We start from the raw sequence: 15,803 nt of genomic DNA on the forward strand, positions 1-15,803 counted from the left end.
GCTATCAGAATTCTGGAATACGCCGAAAACTAACTTCTCAGACGGTTATCAGCAGTAGCATTACATTAGGAGGTTAAGTTTGTATTTACTATTCCCATGGGACTTGAAGGGACCATACTGTATACATCTACACCTCCCTAGCTTTTCAGAGTGAAACCTTGGATGACCTAAACACGTCCATAGATCAGTTTGGCCCTGTGTTTGAGGTCATGTATTGTCTGTCAAGAGTTTTTGAAACTACTCTATTTTCAGGCTTATTTTGGATCAATACATTCTACATTGTTCCTGTTCCTTGTGATACCAAGGTTAATGCATGTAGCATGTCTTCATTATTTACATTACACATTATCTGTGTACAATTATTTTCATGTTTTTAATTATTCAGGTAGGTTTGTACATACAATTGTAAGATGTTTTTTTTATGATTTAGATTTTTGAAATAAATACTGTTGAAGTAAATCAGTTGTGCCTTGATAATATATGATAATATAGTATAGATTCAGTTCTAAACGGTTCTAAAGCAAGACACTTTATTTATTGTTGTCATAACATTTATTTCCAGATGTGAAGTGCTTTTTTAGATTTGACTTCTAGTACAGGCAGAGGGAAAACCAATTTAGACTGTCAAATTATAAATGTTTTTTTTTTGCAGGCATTAATATACATAAATTGCGTTGATTTGTACACAATTATTGCACAGAATGGTTTTCAATATTTGCTTGTTGGATTTTTGTTTCATAAGTGTAGAGTTTATCATGGTTCTAGGTGTCGGTAACGCAGTTTAACGCCACCATAACACCGAAATATAAGAAGGAGAAGAAGAGTCACTTCCCTGGCAACAGCCTCGTACCCGGAAGTTGTTGTCTTCGCCGCGAAATATCAACAGCTCAACTTCCAAGCGTTAGATTTTAAATTGTGTGAAAAAGATTGTCGGTACTGGTCTTAATGTAATAGCTGAGTGGATATACAGTTTGTTCATACTCGTATAGTGACTCAGCTGTGTGTAATGCAGCGCAGTGCAGCGGCAGTAAGTGTGGAGGTGAAGCAGGTGATAGCGGCTCTGTGCAGACTGCTCGCGGCTACCGGGCTGGAATGTGTCCCCGCGCCGGAGCACTTCAGGCGGGCTAAGTTCGGAGGAGGACCCGCGGTGGTAGGTTCATCATGTGCTGTCACTGTAAGGGGTGGAATGTAACTGCATTTCCTCCAAAACTCAAGTACTAATGTGAGGTAGCTGTTACCTATATTGCAGCCTACTTATTACTCTATTGTTTTACAGCTTTATATTTTCTTTTGACAAACGTGCATACAGTGAAAATTAGAATGCATTTAAGAAGCAGTGCAATGCGAAAATACGCACAGAAAGAAGTGTGGGGATCTTGTGCCTTGCTCAAGGGTACATCAATAGTGCCCAAGAGGTGAACATCTTAAAATACCATTAATAGTACTTGGTCAGTTGTGGGATTTAAAGGTCCCATGTCATGCTTTTCCGGTTATTACCCGTCCCCTTGTGTGTTATGTAGCTTTTTATGCATGTAAACGGTATGCAAAGTCACAAACCCTCATAGTACACCCTGTGGAAAGTAAAACTCTAACACAGAAAATACCTGTCTATGCTGCCCCAGAAGGCCTCATTGGAGATTTTTCTTTTTCCATTTTTTTCTTCCTGGTCGTAGTGACGTAAGGGTTACTCAGCCTTATCTTTTCTCACCTGCGGCTCCGCGGATTTCTCAGCCTGAAACAGCGAGACACCGCGAAACTCAGCCTGATCTCTGCCTGAGCACACCCCACGCAGCAACCAGGAAACGACACCAGTAAGCCAGCTCACACTGTCCGCTCCTCGAGCCTCAAAGGGCGGAGCAGCGAGCCCCGCAACGTCCCGCCAACACGGCACCCAGACCCCACGCAGCCAAGCCCGCCTTAATCTGCCATCAGGCCCTGGGGCTGTTTTGTAGGCCCCCTATTTAAACAACAAATCAAAGTCATTTATAGCTTCGGCAGGCTCTGTGATCACACTTCTCCACTGCTCTACACGCGCCTGGTCCTCTCCTCCAGATGAGTGACGTATCGGGCCTCCCTCATGTATTTGTCCGGTTGTCGTTGGCTCCCCTCCACGTAGCAAGTCCTCGTCGTCCTCTCCATCTCCTCCAACAGATAACGTCCCTCCTGTCTGTTTTTCCTCTCCCGCTACTCCATCGCTATCAGAACCAGACGGCCTACTTGGCTCCGAGGCCCCGCGGCCGGCACCGCTGCCGCTCGGTACAGAACTCATCCGTCCTTCCTCCTCATACTGGCCTACAGGTTTAAAATAACCTGTAAGCTTCGACATGTTTTGTAATAGCTGCTTTTCTCGAAACTCCTTTTCCCTCAACAATTTCCTTTTCCGAGCGCCACTCTCAAACCTTTTCTTCTCTGACATTTTCTCCTAAACAACCTTCATCTGTCACTCAATCACTCGCAATTTGAATAAATCACATGTGAAACATATGTTCATTCTGATTGGCTGTTAAGTGGTGCCCACTGACTGTTACAGAGTCATCATTTTTGAGAAAAATCTCTGGAATCCATCGATCTGATTGATTATTAGCGGAGCAAATGATCAAAATATTACAGAGGGAAGATATTTTTGTTTGGATTACTGGTCTGAGGGAAGCTCACGTGTGTGTGTGTGTTTGTGTATTTTTGCGTTTGTGTGTATTGTGTTTGTTTCCCGGGGAAAACTCTCAGGAGAAACACCGGCTGTTGTTATGCCTGCTGTGACGTCAAGTTACTCCGTTCTCCGCTTGTAATTATGCCGTTAAGCTTCAAAGCTGTATTTATCATCTGAATTTGCCGAAACAAGTTTAATATTCTGAAAGCCAAGACTTTGTTTAATTGAAATCAGATGAAAACAAACTGAAACGGACCCTGCCGTGTTATCTATGATTACTATACTCTTACATTCATAATTTTAGCGGAGGGAGGGGAAGCGGCGCTGTGGAACAGCAGAGTGGCGAGGGAGAGCTGTCTTCTTCCCTTTACAAGCTTCAAAAATGTATTTATCGTGTGATTTTGGAAATAAAAGTTTCATATTCTGAAAGACAAGACTTGGTTTATTTAAAATTTTAAAAAACACCCGAAATAAAAAAAAAAAAAATTTTATTTTTTATTTTTTTATTAGCTCATGATAGGCCCCCGATCTCCGTAGGCCCCTGGGCTTCAGCGCATTAAGGCGGCCCTGACGCAGCATTCTCATCTGTTTGTCATTACTGGTGTCATTTTCTGGTTGCTAACAAACGCCATTGTAACACATAAACACTGATGTTCCGCTGTAACGGTGGTGGACTCATCAGAACAGAGTGGGCGAGCTGACCAATCAGAGCACAGTGGGCTAATAGGGAGGGGGGGGGCAGGAGCTCCAACAAGCCATGTAGGACAGAGAGTGAATACACATACTGTACAGAGATGCTGTATGAGAAACCAATGTGAGTTTGGAACATTGCACAATATAAATCTATTTTAGTAGACCTCAACAATGGAATTATGATCAGTAGAAATGGCCATGGCATGGGACCTTTAAACCATCAACTCTCAGGTTCCTAAGCAAAGTTCTTAGACTGAGCGGCTGACGCATGATGTTACAAATGATTTCATTACAAAGAAAAAAACAAGATACAATTGTTTTGACTTCAAATATAAAAGACATCATTGGGTACTATTTGTTATCTGTCTGCTACCCGCTATTAAAAAGTTGCGACAGATAACCCACAAGTACCCATCATTGTATAAGATATCAGTATGTCAAACTAGACTTATAGTATGTTGGACCAGTGCGTTCCTAATAAACTGCATTGTACATATTGAAATAGTATTTGGAAATATTTCTGCTTGCTGTTGTTTCTCAGGAGGATCAGTTTTGGCAGGTACTCGCCAATATCCAACAGAAATGTGGCTTTGTTTCCTGTGAGCCCCGTTCACAGCTAGGAGGAGGTAATTCTCATGCTCCATTTATTGATGTAAACATGGCAATTGTTGCTATTTGTCAAGGACTTCACTGATTTCCATTTAGATGCTTTTTGTCTATGTTGCACTAAAAAGAACATCGTAGAGCGGTGCGGTCATGACCTATTTCTGTAACCCAGAAATGAGCACTGCATAGGCTCCCTCCACTAAATCCAATGAGATTTTGAAATATTTCTGAAAATGAGCTTAGTGGCAAACACACGTTTTATACGATTTTATTTTTCAGCAGGTTATCCGTGCATATTGAAAAAAAGACAAACTACATCAAAATTGCATGACTTCATGTCACAACTTCTAAAGGCGTCTAATACTAGGGGTATGAAATCGTAATAAGAAACTGAAACTATAAGTCAAATGTGATTTGTTGTGTTAGAAATATTTATATGAACTTGCTGAGCGACTGAATGTGTTTTCTCTGTCTGTCTACAGCCACAGAGCTCAGGAGGCTGGTGGCTGCAGGGCTCTGGCAGACTGGCTACCATGCTGACTGGATGTATGAGCGGGGGGGAGGAGAAGGAGGGGAGGGAGGGAGATTCTCCAGCAAAGACCTCCTGCTGGCGCTGGGCTGGCTGCTCGCTACAGGAACTCTGGAGAAACTGCTGACTCAGAGAGTGGAGCAACTGGACAAAACACTCATACTCACTCCTTCACCTGTAAGCACCACAGCATTATGGGGGTGAATATGTCTGCAAAAGGACAACACACTCATACTCCTTCACCTGTAAGCACCACAGCATTATGGTGGTGAATATGTCTGCAAAAGGACAACACACTCATACTCCTTCACCTGTAAGCACCGCAGCATTATGGTGGTGAATATGTCTGCAAAAGGACAACACACTCATACTCCTTCACCTGTAAGCACCACAGCATTATGGGGGTGAATATATCTGCAAAAGGACAACACACTCATACTCCTTCACCTGTAAGCACCACAGCATTATGGGGGTGAATATGTCTGCAAAAGGACAACACACTCATACTCCTTCACCTGTAAGCACCACAGCATTATGGGGGTGAATATGTCTGCAAAAGGACAACACACTCATACTCCTTCACCTGTAAGCACCACAGCATTATGGGGGTGAATATGTCTGCAAAAGGACAACACACTCATACTCCTTCACCTGTAAGCACCACAGCATTATGGGGGTGAATATGTCTGCAAAAGGACAACACACTCATACTCCTTCACCTGTAAGCACCACAGCATTATGGGAGTGAATATGTCTGTAAAAGGACAACACACTCATACTCCTTCACCTGTAAGCACCACAGCATTATGGGGGTGAATATGTCTGCAAAAGGACAACACACTCATACTCCTTCACCTGTAAGCACCACAGCATTATGGGAGTGAATATGTCTGCAAAAGGACAACACACTCATACTCCTTCACCTGTAAGCACCACAGCATTATGGGGGTGAATATGTCTGCAAAAGGACAACACACTCATACTCCTTCACCTGTAAGCACCACAGCATTATGGGGGTGAATATGTCTGCAAAAGGACAACACACTCATACTCCTTCACCTGTAAGCACCACAGCATTATGGGAGTGAATATGTCTGCAAAAGGACAACACACTCATACTCCTTCACCTGTAAGCACCACAGCATTATGGGGGTGAATATGTCTGCAAAAGGACAACACACTCATACTCCTTCACCTGTAAGCACCACAGCATTATGGGGGTGAATATGTCTGCAAAAGGACAACACACTCATACTCCTTCACCTGTAAGCACCACAGCATTATGGGAGTGAATATGTCTGCAAAAGGACAACACACTCATACTCCTTCACCTGTAAGCACCACAGCATTATGGGGGTGAATATGTCTGCAAAAGGACAACACACTCATACTCCTTCACCTGTAAGCACCACAGCATTATGGGGGTGAATATGTCTGCAAAAGGACAACACACTCATACTCCTTCACCTGTAAGCACCACAGCATTATGGGGGTGAATATGTCTGCAAAAGGACAACACAAAGAAGTCATTTTTGTTGCCACGCAAGTAAACGCATTCTTCTGTTTTAGATCAGAATAGATAGATTCACCTTTATTGTCCTTGCACTGAGTAAAGGAACTAAGACAACAAAATGCAGTTAGCATCTTAGCAGGATTGCAAAACAAGTATTAAAGTACAGTGTTATTCATAGTATTAAATAAATATAAACATCTGACAGTTTAGGCCCCGAACCTGTTTTTCAGGTCTCAGGCTCGAAAATGACATTCCCAGAACAAATGACCATATCTTCCCTTCTAAAAGGGTTAAATTAATAATCTTTTTTCTCAAAGTAATGATAAACCTGTGAGTTGGATGTAGAAACGTCAGAATCAATATAGATGTTTTTATTTTAAAGAAAATTCAGATTGAACATAGTAAAAAAACTGTAAATTATAGTGTCCGTCCAAAAAATATGTTGTACTTATAGTGAAAACTACCCTTGGATGATGGGTTAGTAGACTAAAAGCTTTAGGAATCCAAAGTTCAACATATAATAAGTACCCTGTATCAAGATTGATGCAAAACAAGTGATATTTGACCTTTTAAGACAGATTTAGCAAAAAAACCCTCTTCTGGGGCCATTTGGGTGGATTTTCCATATCTCTGGCCCCCCTTGTTCGATTTTGACATGTGACATCTCTTTCTGACCGTCAGAGCCAATAGAATCCAAGGGAAATCGTCCCGCACACACTCATGTTAAACAAAAAAGGTAGCCTCTCTGCGTATGCTAGCTTGCCTTAGAGGGGAGAAATATCGCTGCTCTGATATCAAGCAACGGAAAAGCTGTTTTATTTATGGATTATCAGAACATTTCAAAGGGGACGCAGTCACATTGGATTAACCCATGGATTAACTACAGCATCGTTTTTATCGTTTTAATGCCATTGAAGACCAGTTTAGACCAGACAAAGACCAAGGTAAGCCATGTTAGCGTTGTGGGCTACCTAGCGCCACTTGTTTTGATGTACGTTTTTGTTGATAACGTAGCGAGTTTGTATCGTTCAGTGTTGAGGTGGGCACCGTTAGATTCTGTGTCTCCTTGCGATCATAAAGGATGTGTTGGATGTGCACCTAGGATAAGTAATAAGGGAGCTAGGAGTGATTATCGGTGCAGTAATAGGTTAGCATTTTTCACTCAGGTCATTTAGATGCTTCTTATGAGACTTGTGTTTTGTTTTGGTAAAAATGGTTTGTATCGTCAATTAGCTGAGATTATTCCCGTTAATCTGGTATAACACATTAATAGGTTCTTAAATATTAAGATTCCCTGAGACACAGTGTCGTGAAAAAACAAACAAGGGTACCCGCCGGCGGGGACCTTCGGGCTTAACAGGTTAACACTTGGAACAGCATAAGGAGGTATACCCATTACTAACAGCAGTATACAAATTGAATACATTAGTTCAGGTATAAGAATAGACAGTATAAAACACTATAGACAGAATAAATATGAATAAGCTATAGACCGTTATTGATATTTTATATAACATTTAAAAAATATGAGAATGCTAAGGAAAAATCTGTTTGGCCAGTTCTGTTCCCTTCTGCTGGGATGAAAGAAGCATTTCAGACCTGACAATATAGTATCATATCATACATTTTGAATACATGTATTTGTGTAATCTTACATTTCTATTCTCTCTCTCTCTGTTAGGTAAACCATCGGCTTCCAACCGAGCTCCCGTTGGACTCAGCGTCTGTCCGGAGACTTCAGTGGCTCGTTGGTTCTCTGAGACACCAGGGCCGCACCCTGCTGTCCATGCAAGAAGAGAGGACCTGCCTTCTCCATGCTGTGAGAAAACCCCCTCTTTGCAAACTTTTGACGTGCTTTCTTATATCATTTGACAGTACTGCAACGAAAAACTCTTCTCAAAGTTCAACAAATAGGACGTTTTGAAGCAAATGTGCAGGAAGACTGTTAAAGTTTCCATTGAAAACTGAAAAGAAGACAAGGAAAAGTTTTTCTTTTCTAATGCACAATGATGCATGAAATCAGAATTGTTAACTAATTGAAGTGTAAAATATTGATATTAAGTTTTATTTTCAGGTTTCTGTTGCCAGCCTTCCCTCATCTGTATCCCCCTCCTCCTCAGATCAGAGCTCAACATTGCTAAGGAAGGTAAGTCTGTGCTGTTATTCAAATAATTCTCCATAATATGCTTTTTATGTCTTTTGTTGGGGTTAAATAAATAAAAAATCAATCAATCATTATCATCTTAATTTCTTACTTTCTGTCAGCTAAAATCATTTGGGCTTTGTAAGTGTAGTCAAATATGTGTCTGTTAAAAGCAACAAAGAGCAGCTGTGTCCAAAGGTAGTAACAACCAATAACACGCAATTCCCACTGCTGTCAGAAAACTCAACTATCCCTAAAAAGAAAAGTGTGTTTGTTTGTGTTGTAGGACTGTGTGTGTCTGCAGCAGCTCTGTGACCTCCTGGAAGCATATCTGAACTGGAGACAGGTAGAGAAAGTCTTTTGGACCTGGATGGTGAGTTAGACACAACAACACAGGTCAATGAGAGCACAAATCAACACAACATTAGGATGTATGCCTCTATAAATCTATATGTAAAATCCTTTGGGGTGTGTGTGTGTGTGTGTGTGTGTGTGTGTGTGTGTGTGTGTGGTGTGTGTGTGTGTGTGTGTGTGTGGTGTGTGTGTGTGTGTGTGTGTGTGTGTGTGGTGTGTGTGTGTGTGTGTGTGTGTGTGTGTGTGTGTGTGTGTGTGTGTGTGTGTGTGTGTGTGTGTGTGTGTGTGTGTGTGTGTGTGTGTGTGTGTGTGTGTGTGTGTGTGTGTGTGTGTGTGTGTGTGTGTGTGTGTGTGTGTAGGACAGTGTGGTGGATGGCCATCTGACAGATCCTGTTCACAAGAAGCCTACAATAGCACCCAATGGGAGAGCAGCACGGTGTCACCACGGAAACTGTGGGCTAGAGAAACTGGATGACATGCTATTAAGACAGGTGTGCAACACACACACACACACACACACACACACGTTGGTTAGTCATCCTACAGATGTCTTTGCTTAATGGTTTTGATGATCGATTGTGAGAGATGTTTGTTTTAAAGGTCCCATGTCATGCTTTTCCGGTTATTACCCGTCCCCTTGTGTGTTATGAAGGTTTTTATGCATGTAAACGGTGTGCAGAGTTAAAACCCACAATGTACACCCTGTAGCGAGTAAAACTCTTAACGCCTCGTTGGAGATACGTCACTGTCCATTGTTTACTTCCTGGGTATCGTGACGTAGGAATGGCCAGTAGCCGCGCCCAGAGCTATGACGCGATACGGTCATGCGTTACCCGGAACCAAATGGACCAATCCGTGGAGCCGTTACGTTACGTCCGCGGAGCCGTTACGTTAAAGAGCCTGTGACACGAGTTTCCCCCATCATCCAAACCCATCAATTTGAGTAAATATTGTCCCCTTGAAAACCGTTACTGAACTGATTTTGGATATTTGTACTTTGATAACCATTAATCTGCCCTTCAATGTTGACCATTTTCTGGATCTTCTCGGGGATTCTTCAAGTCCCGCCAAATGATGTGTGACGTCATTGCGGGCACAGCGGTCCAGCTGCACCGTTCAGGATCCCAGCATCTGCATGTAAACGCACGATGGTGCACACAGCAGCAAGCTCAGACAGCGATGACAGTTTAATTTTGAACGTGTCTGAGAGCTCATATGAGGCTGAAGGATCGGTTTATGTTGTATCTGTTAGAAGTTTAGGAATTAGGTGCGTCAATATGGGCGATCATACGGTCATGTAGCCAGTGGTGGACTGGGACTAAAAATCATCCCGGGACTCTCGACCGGCCCACTTCGGTACCGCTAGTAAATTGTCAACGGGGGGAGTGGGGGATGTCAGGGGCGGTGGGGGCTGTAGGTAGTAAATGTAAATATGTAAATATTTGTGTCACTGCATCCTGGTAAAATACAAATATAATGCAATGTCTGTGTCTTTGACATTAGCGCTGCTAGCCACCTGTGCCCTGTACTACGAAGCCTTTTCAACATACCCTGGATATGTTTGAGTAACAAACAAACTAACAACAACAAACTAACAAACGAGATCTCGCTAAGCGGTCCTACGACGCTGGTTATCAACTCGGTCAATCAAGCCAGGGTTTCTCTCACCAGCTGAGAGCGCGTTCACGTCTAAGACACGAGTGGATCTGACTTTAATTACATTTGACTCGAGTGTTTCGTCAACATAATGTGTTGCTTAAAATAATACTTCTGCATACAGTATGTGACACTGTAAGTGTTGCACGGCCAGATACGGCTGGAGAAGCTGACTCAGATAAGGAAATATATGATATATTATATGATCGATGATCTGATTGATGATGTAATATGAATGATAAGTGCGACACGTCGGCGTCTTCTCTGCATACGGCAGTTTAAACTGTATTTCCTTTATCCTGTAATATGACTTGAGAGATTTAAACTCCGCACACTGAGTTGATCTCTTTTCTATAGATGCCGGAGGCGGGCAGCGTCAGGTAAAACAAGTTATTTAGCCTTCCCAAACCTGAGCCTCACGCGCCGCCTATGGGGGATGTGCTAGTGACTTATCCGACCGGCCCACTTCGGTACCGGCCCATCGGGATTCGTCCCGATGGCCAGTCCGCCACTGCACCCAGCCCACGTAAACTGTCAACGGGGGGAGCCTCGCTGCGGGGAAACGGTGGACCTATTCTCCCGATCGGAGTGGGAATAATAATAATAATAATCCGTGCATTTTATCCATTAATTTCCCCAACATTGTGGTGAAAAAAACACACGTTTAATCCATGTTGGTGTACTACAACTACACAAAGCATCGGTTTGTTTTCTCATCAGGAAATGCAGACCGGCTCAAACAAACGATTTTTAATCATCATTAGATCTCACGATCATTTAATGTATCATATGTTCGCCGAATTGACACGAAAGCACTAATACATGTAGTTTCATCCACTTGAGTTTACAACTACAAAAATAATCGATTTGTTTTTATATCACATCCTACGGGAGGAAATTCAGTAGCTCTCACTACCGATTTTTAATCCTAATGTAATCATCATCTTCACCACGATCATTATGTTTATGTTCGCCGAATTGACATGAAAGCACTGACAAATATGAATATACTGTAGTCAACTTCATTAAAACGTTATTAACGTGCCTAAACTCAGTAATTCACCATTTATACGCATGACAACACACTTTGTCCGTGTTTGGCTCTCTCGCCGCACAGTGAAGCGTTCCCGCATTGACGTCACTTCCGGCTTCCCCCAAAACTTCAAAATGAGTCGAAGGAATTTCCCCGCGATGTTCGAAATTATTGATATTTAACGGAACGGTATCGCTTTTTCTTTTTTAAACTGACGGTTCGAGATGACTAGTAGCCCAATATTTCATTGCACAACAGTTGTTGGGATGCTGTCACAGGCTCGTTAAGCCCCCGCTGATTGGTCCAAATTGACCAATCCACGGACTTCCTCACACACTCAGTGCAGGCAGCTCTGCTGATCTCTCCTCCCTGGCTGCAGGCTGATAACAGACAGTTGGGATTGTTGAAATTCTCTCTGCAGACCCATTCTCTCTGCAGACCCATTCTCTCGGCGTTTATCAACCTTTTTCTTACTCAATATCAAGCCACACTTATTGTTTTTACTTCGGCTGTGACTTTGTGTGTGCTCAGGATGAGTTTGGCTGTGTTTCGATGTGTATCGCTAAACAAGGAAACCACACCTCCACGGAGCTCAGCACGATTCACAACGTCCCGACCAATCAGAGCACACTGTGCTCACAGGGAGGGTGGGGGCTGGAGCTACAACGAGCCGTTAAAGGCAGAGAGTGAAATTCAGTGAATACACGTAGTTTACAACAAAGAAAAATACAAACAGTCAAACAAATCAAAACAAAAATAATTAGCAACTAAGATCCTCTTTCTGTATTTTACATTGTGTAGACCAGCGGTTCCCAACCTGTGGGCCGCAGCCCCCTAGTGGTCCGCAAAGGCATTGCAAGTGGGCCGCCAAATAAAAATGTTTTGTTTTTATTTTTTTATTTTGTACAGGCTAAAGACACAAAAATGGACATAACAGTAATATATAGAAGAGGACATTCCCATCTCAGACGACAACAAAACAAAAACAGAAGAAATAAAGATAGCGTCAGTAGGACCACTTCAACATTTCACAAACAAAAATAGGTTGACACCCAAATACCACCAAAAAAACAACATGGCAAGCATATTTATTGTTCCTTTAATCCCACTCTTCGTTAGAGCTAATTATTTCCCAATTCATGGCGTGTTGAGACACCCTTTGATTTTTTGTAGCAATAATTTTTTCCCAAAGAAATTGTATTTTTAATCTACTCCTCAAACACCTTGAATTAAGATTACTCCTTGATTGACTTTTAAAAATATGTATTTTAGCCAGAAGAATAGTTGGATTTATTAACTGTGTGCGGTCTTCATCTAAAAGCCCAAATAAAATATTAAAGGGTGTATATGTAAATTCATTATTTGCCGCCAAATAATTTGCAAAATATTATGATTTGTTTGGAAACATTTTCATTATTAAGATCTTTTCCTTTCTCTTTCTTGATCCTCCTTAGCAACGGTCATTACAGTCCTTGACAGCGGTCTGTTCTACTGGATTAACAACGTGTCACATGTTCTGAATGGACCAATCAGAACTTTATTTAGCCTCCGTATTGTATATGGTTGAATGTGGGCCGCACATTTTTTTTTGGATTCTTAAGTGGGCCCTGAGTTGAAAAAGGTTGGGAACCGCTGGTGTATAGACTATTTTAACTTAATGGTAAAACAATTTGCCTCCACGGCGTCTCTCACACAAGTGGCCCATCTCTGTATCTCTTAAAAGGCTGGCACTGTGGGAAATGTGGTCTTTTAACTGCAGGGATCACGATTAGGCGACAATATTTGGCATTTTTTACAGAAAACTAAGACTGGTTCCAACAATACCTTTTTTTATATTACCATAACATTTTGTACTATATTTATTCACTGTAGTTTAGGGTGCAGTATTTAAAAAAGAACTAAATGTGATTATTTTTACTGATATTGAAATTGCGAAATAATTTCCAATATTAAAGGTCACCTATCATGCTATTTTTAGGCAATAGCATAGGTCTCAGATATATAAAAATTAGGGCTGTCAGTCGATTAAAATATTTAATCGCGATTAATCGCAAATTAATCGCACATTTTTTATCTGTTCTAAATGTACCTTAGAGGAATATTTTTCAAGTTTTTAATACTGTTATCAACATATGAGTGGACAAATATGCTTTATGCAAATGTTTATTATCATGTGAACAATGACAAATATTCTCATGAATATTAAACACAACAACTTCTGCATTACAAATATTTGCCTCAATTCAACCTGGAACCTCTCTCATACAATAATACAGTGTGTGTGGTGTGTGTGTGTGTGTGTGTGTGTGTGTGTGTGTGGGTGTGTGTGGTGTGTGTGTGTGTGTGTGTGTGTGTGTGTGTGTGTGTGTGTGTGTGTGTGTGTGTGTGGTGTGTGTGTGTGTGTGTGTGTGTGTGTGTGTGTGTGTGTGTGTGGTGTGTGTGTGTGTGTGTGTGTGTGTGTGTGTGTGTGTGTTGTGTGTGTGTGTGTGTGTGTGTGTGTGTGTGTGTTTGTTTTGTGTGTGTGTGTGTGTTTTTTTGTGTTTGTGTGTGTTGTGTGGTGTGTGTGTGTGCTATGTGCAACTCAAGGCATATGCTCGAACCGGAGCTGCCTGGACGCTGCAATCATGTTGCGCACTATCCGTGCTGAGTGTGCTGACTTTTCGTACAATGTCCCACTGTCTGACTTCCTGCATAAAGTCAAGTGCTCGGCGCAGTTGTGGCGAAATGTCCCCCTCTTCGGGGGGAGCCAAGCTCCCCCTGGCTCCCCCCCATTTCGAACACTGCCTCCCGGTCCTCCCAACAGCCAGTCGGTGCCTGCCGGTGAGCGTGGAAGTGTGGTCTGCCACAAGCGGGCGGCAGGAGCGGGGCTGTCAGCATCAGCTTGTAGATGGTATTTTAAACTCGATGCGCTCTGAAACTACGGGGCGGCCGAGGACAAAAAATACACATGTGTTAATCGCGTTAAAATAATTAGTGGCGTTAATTTTTTTTTTGCGTTAACGCGTTATTAAAAAAAACATGTCTATGAAGTGTTTTGCTCAAAATACCAAACAGATCACCCATTCTAGCCATGCCTCATATCCCTCTATTTCACTTCCTGTTTCAAAAGTGCTGATTTGGGGTATAAAGGTTTAAAAAAAGAAAAATGTATTAAAAACAAAGGGAGGGGGCTGAGCTCATGCGGGAGATGCTACCGGCAGCTACTGTCTAAATACTGCCGTGATGAAACGCCATATCATGGATTATCAAGGATTATTTCTGAAACAGTATGGAGCTCAAAGGCTTTCTCTCTTGGCGGTTATACCACAAGGTGAGTTCCTTTTTATTTCCTGCTTCTTCACACACACGCTCTCCAGTACAGGTTAGCTCTGAGTGTTAGCGATGCTAATGTAAACACCGACCATATTACGTCCAAAACAGTCGGGCATTGTTTCTGATAGAAATGTTTCTGATAGGGCCGTGGGTGTAAAGCCAGCCTACATTTCCGATATTACGTCATATCGGACGCAAATCTGGATCAGCTCCGTTGTAGCCCCGTTTTTAGAGATTTGGGTACGGAGGAAAAAAGAGAGGGTTTTATTTTCTGATGCTGCGTGAGTTCCCTGACACACATCTTTATGTATAAGAGACATCACTAAGTGCATTTTGCACGATAGGTCCCCTTTAAAGCAAATTATAATTTCTGGAACATTATTCACATTATCATGGACAAATAAATTAGACTCATTATGGCGTGATTTTCTTCTTAAGAGGATATGTACCAAACCAGGGTATTTTGTGTAGAATACCATATAATTCTGCAGGTCCACAATACTTCATTCAGATATTTTCATGTATTTTTCCTTTACCAAATATTTGTGTTTACTGTGATTTGGGCATGCTTGGTCCATATTTCGATCAAGATAAAAGTGAAATGTATTGTGCAGCACTACTCTACTGTGACTCTTAAGGTATGTTTCTGTGTCATCTTATACCCAGCAAGGACAGGGGACGGTCAGAGAGGCCCCTGAGGGCCGAGGAGAAGGAGGACTCCTGCAGGGTAGATCAGACTCCTGCCTCCCTCCTCTCTCCTGTCCCCCCCGCCTGCCCTGCTGCCCCCTGGCCTACAGGCTCCAGACTGAGAGGCCGGTCAGACACAGCAGCCCCCCAGCAGATGGGGACCGAGGCGGGACCCCCACTGCGGGGGAGCTCTCAGCGTCTCAGGCTGTAGAGCTGCTGCTGCAGACGGAGGCTTTGCTGCTAGAGAGGAGGGGCCGGCAGAGACTGGCCAATCGGACGCAGCTGCAGGAGATGATTGGCAGGCTCGATGAACTGGTGTTGATTCCTCCATAGGCTGTTTTTTTTTAATCCTCAAACTGCTTATTTATGAATTCAGAAATAAACAACATGGATTCACATTTTTTAGTTTGCCAAATATTCAGATTCTTTCACAAAAAAATACACTTTCAATAACTTAGATTGGTGCAGGAATGAGTCCTCAAACACGTCAACAATTAATTCAACGTGTTATCGCAAGCTGAAAAATACGAATTACGAAAAAATTAGGGCTGTCAAGTTAACGCGTTAACTTGACACACACACACACACAAGTTAACGCGTTAACTTGACACACACACACACAAGTTAACG

At 42.3% G+C, this 15,803-nt stretch overlaps 1 protein-coding gene across 2 annotated transcripts; it reads left to right on the forward strand.

The window, feature by feature from the left end:
* The first annotated feature begins 683 nt into the window (after positions 1 to 683).
* On the forward strand, positions 684 to 15,571 carry tedc1 (tubulin epsilon and delta complex 1). 2 transcript variants are annotated; one of them, XM_034234754.1, is made up of 9 exons: positions 684 to 1,150; positions 3,882 to 3,966; positions 4,429 to 4,652; positions 7,670 to 7,807; positions 8,063 to 8,134; positions 8,418 to 8,504; positions 8,845 to 8,976; positions 14,650 to 14,655; positions 15,147 to 15,571. In XM_034234754.1, the coding sequence occupies exons 1-9, from the start codon at positions 1,007 to 1,009 to the stop codon at positions 15,504 to 15,506; spliced, it is 1,248 nt and encodes a 415-aa protein (XP_034090645.1). In that variant the 5' UTR covers positions 684 to 1,006; the 3' UTR covers positions 15,507 to 15,571. The 2 variants fall into 2 exon arrangements, with proteins under 2 accessions (XP_034090645.1, XP_034090646.1); XM_034234755.1 differs by lacking the exon at positions 14,650 to 14,655 and having other exon boundaries at positions 687 to 1,150; positions 15,153 to 15,571.
* The last annotated feature ends 232 nt before the right edge of the window (positions 15,572 to 15,803 follow it).

Source organism: Gymnodraco acuticeps, unplaced genomic scaffold (assembly GCF_902827175.1).
Source record: "Gymnodraco acuticeps unplaced genomic scaffold, fGymAcu1.1, whole genome shotgun sequence".
In the NCBI taxonomy this organism is placed as follows: Eukaryota; Metazoa; Chordata; class Actinopteri; order Perciformes; family Bathydraconidae; genus Gymnodraco; species Gymnodraco acuticeps.

Excerpts from the sequence above, each read along its gene's own strand:
- tedc1 (XM_034234754.1), top strand. The coding sequence starts at position 1,007 with ATGCAGCGCAGTGCAGCGGCAGTAAGTGTGGAGGTGAAGCAGGTGATA. Across the intron at positions 4,653-7,669 it reads TCATACTCACTCCTTCACCT|GTAAACCATCGGCTTCCAAC; the intron begins GTAAGCACCACA and ends TCTCTCTGTTAG. Across the intron at positions 8,505-8,844 it reads AAGTCTTTTGGACCTGGATG|GACAGTGTGGTGGATGGCCA; the intron begins GTGAGTTAGACA and ends GTGTGTGTGTAG.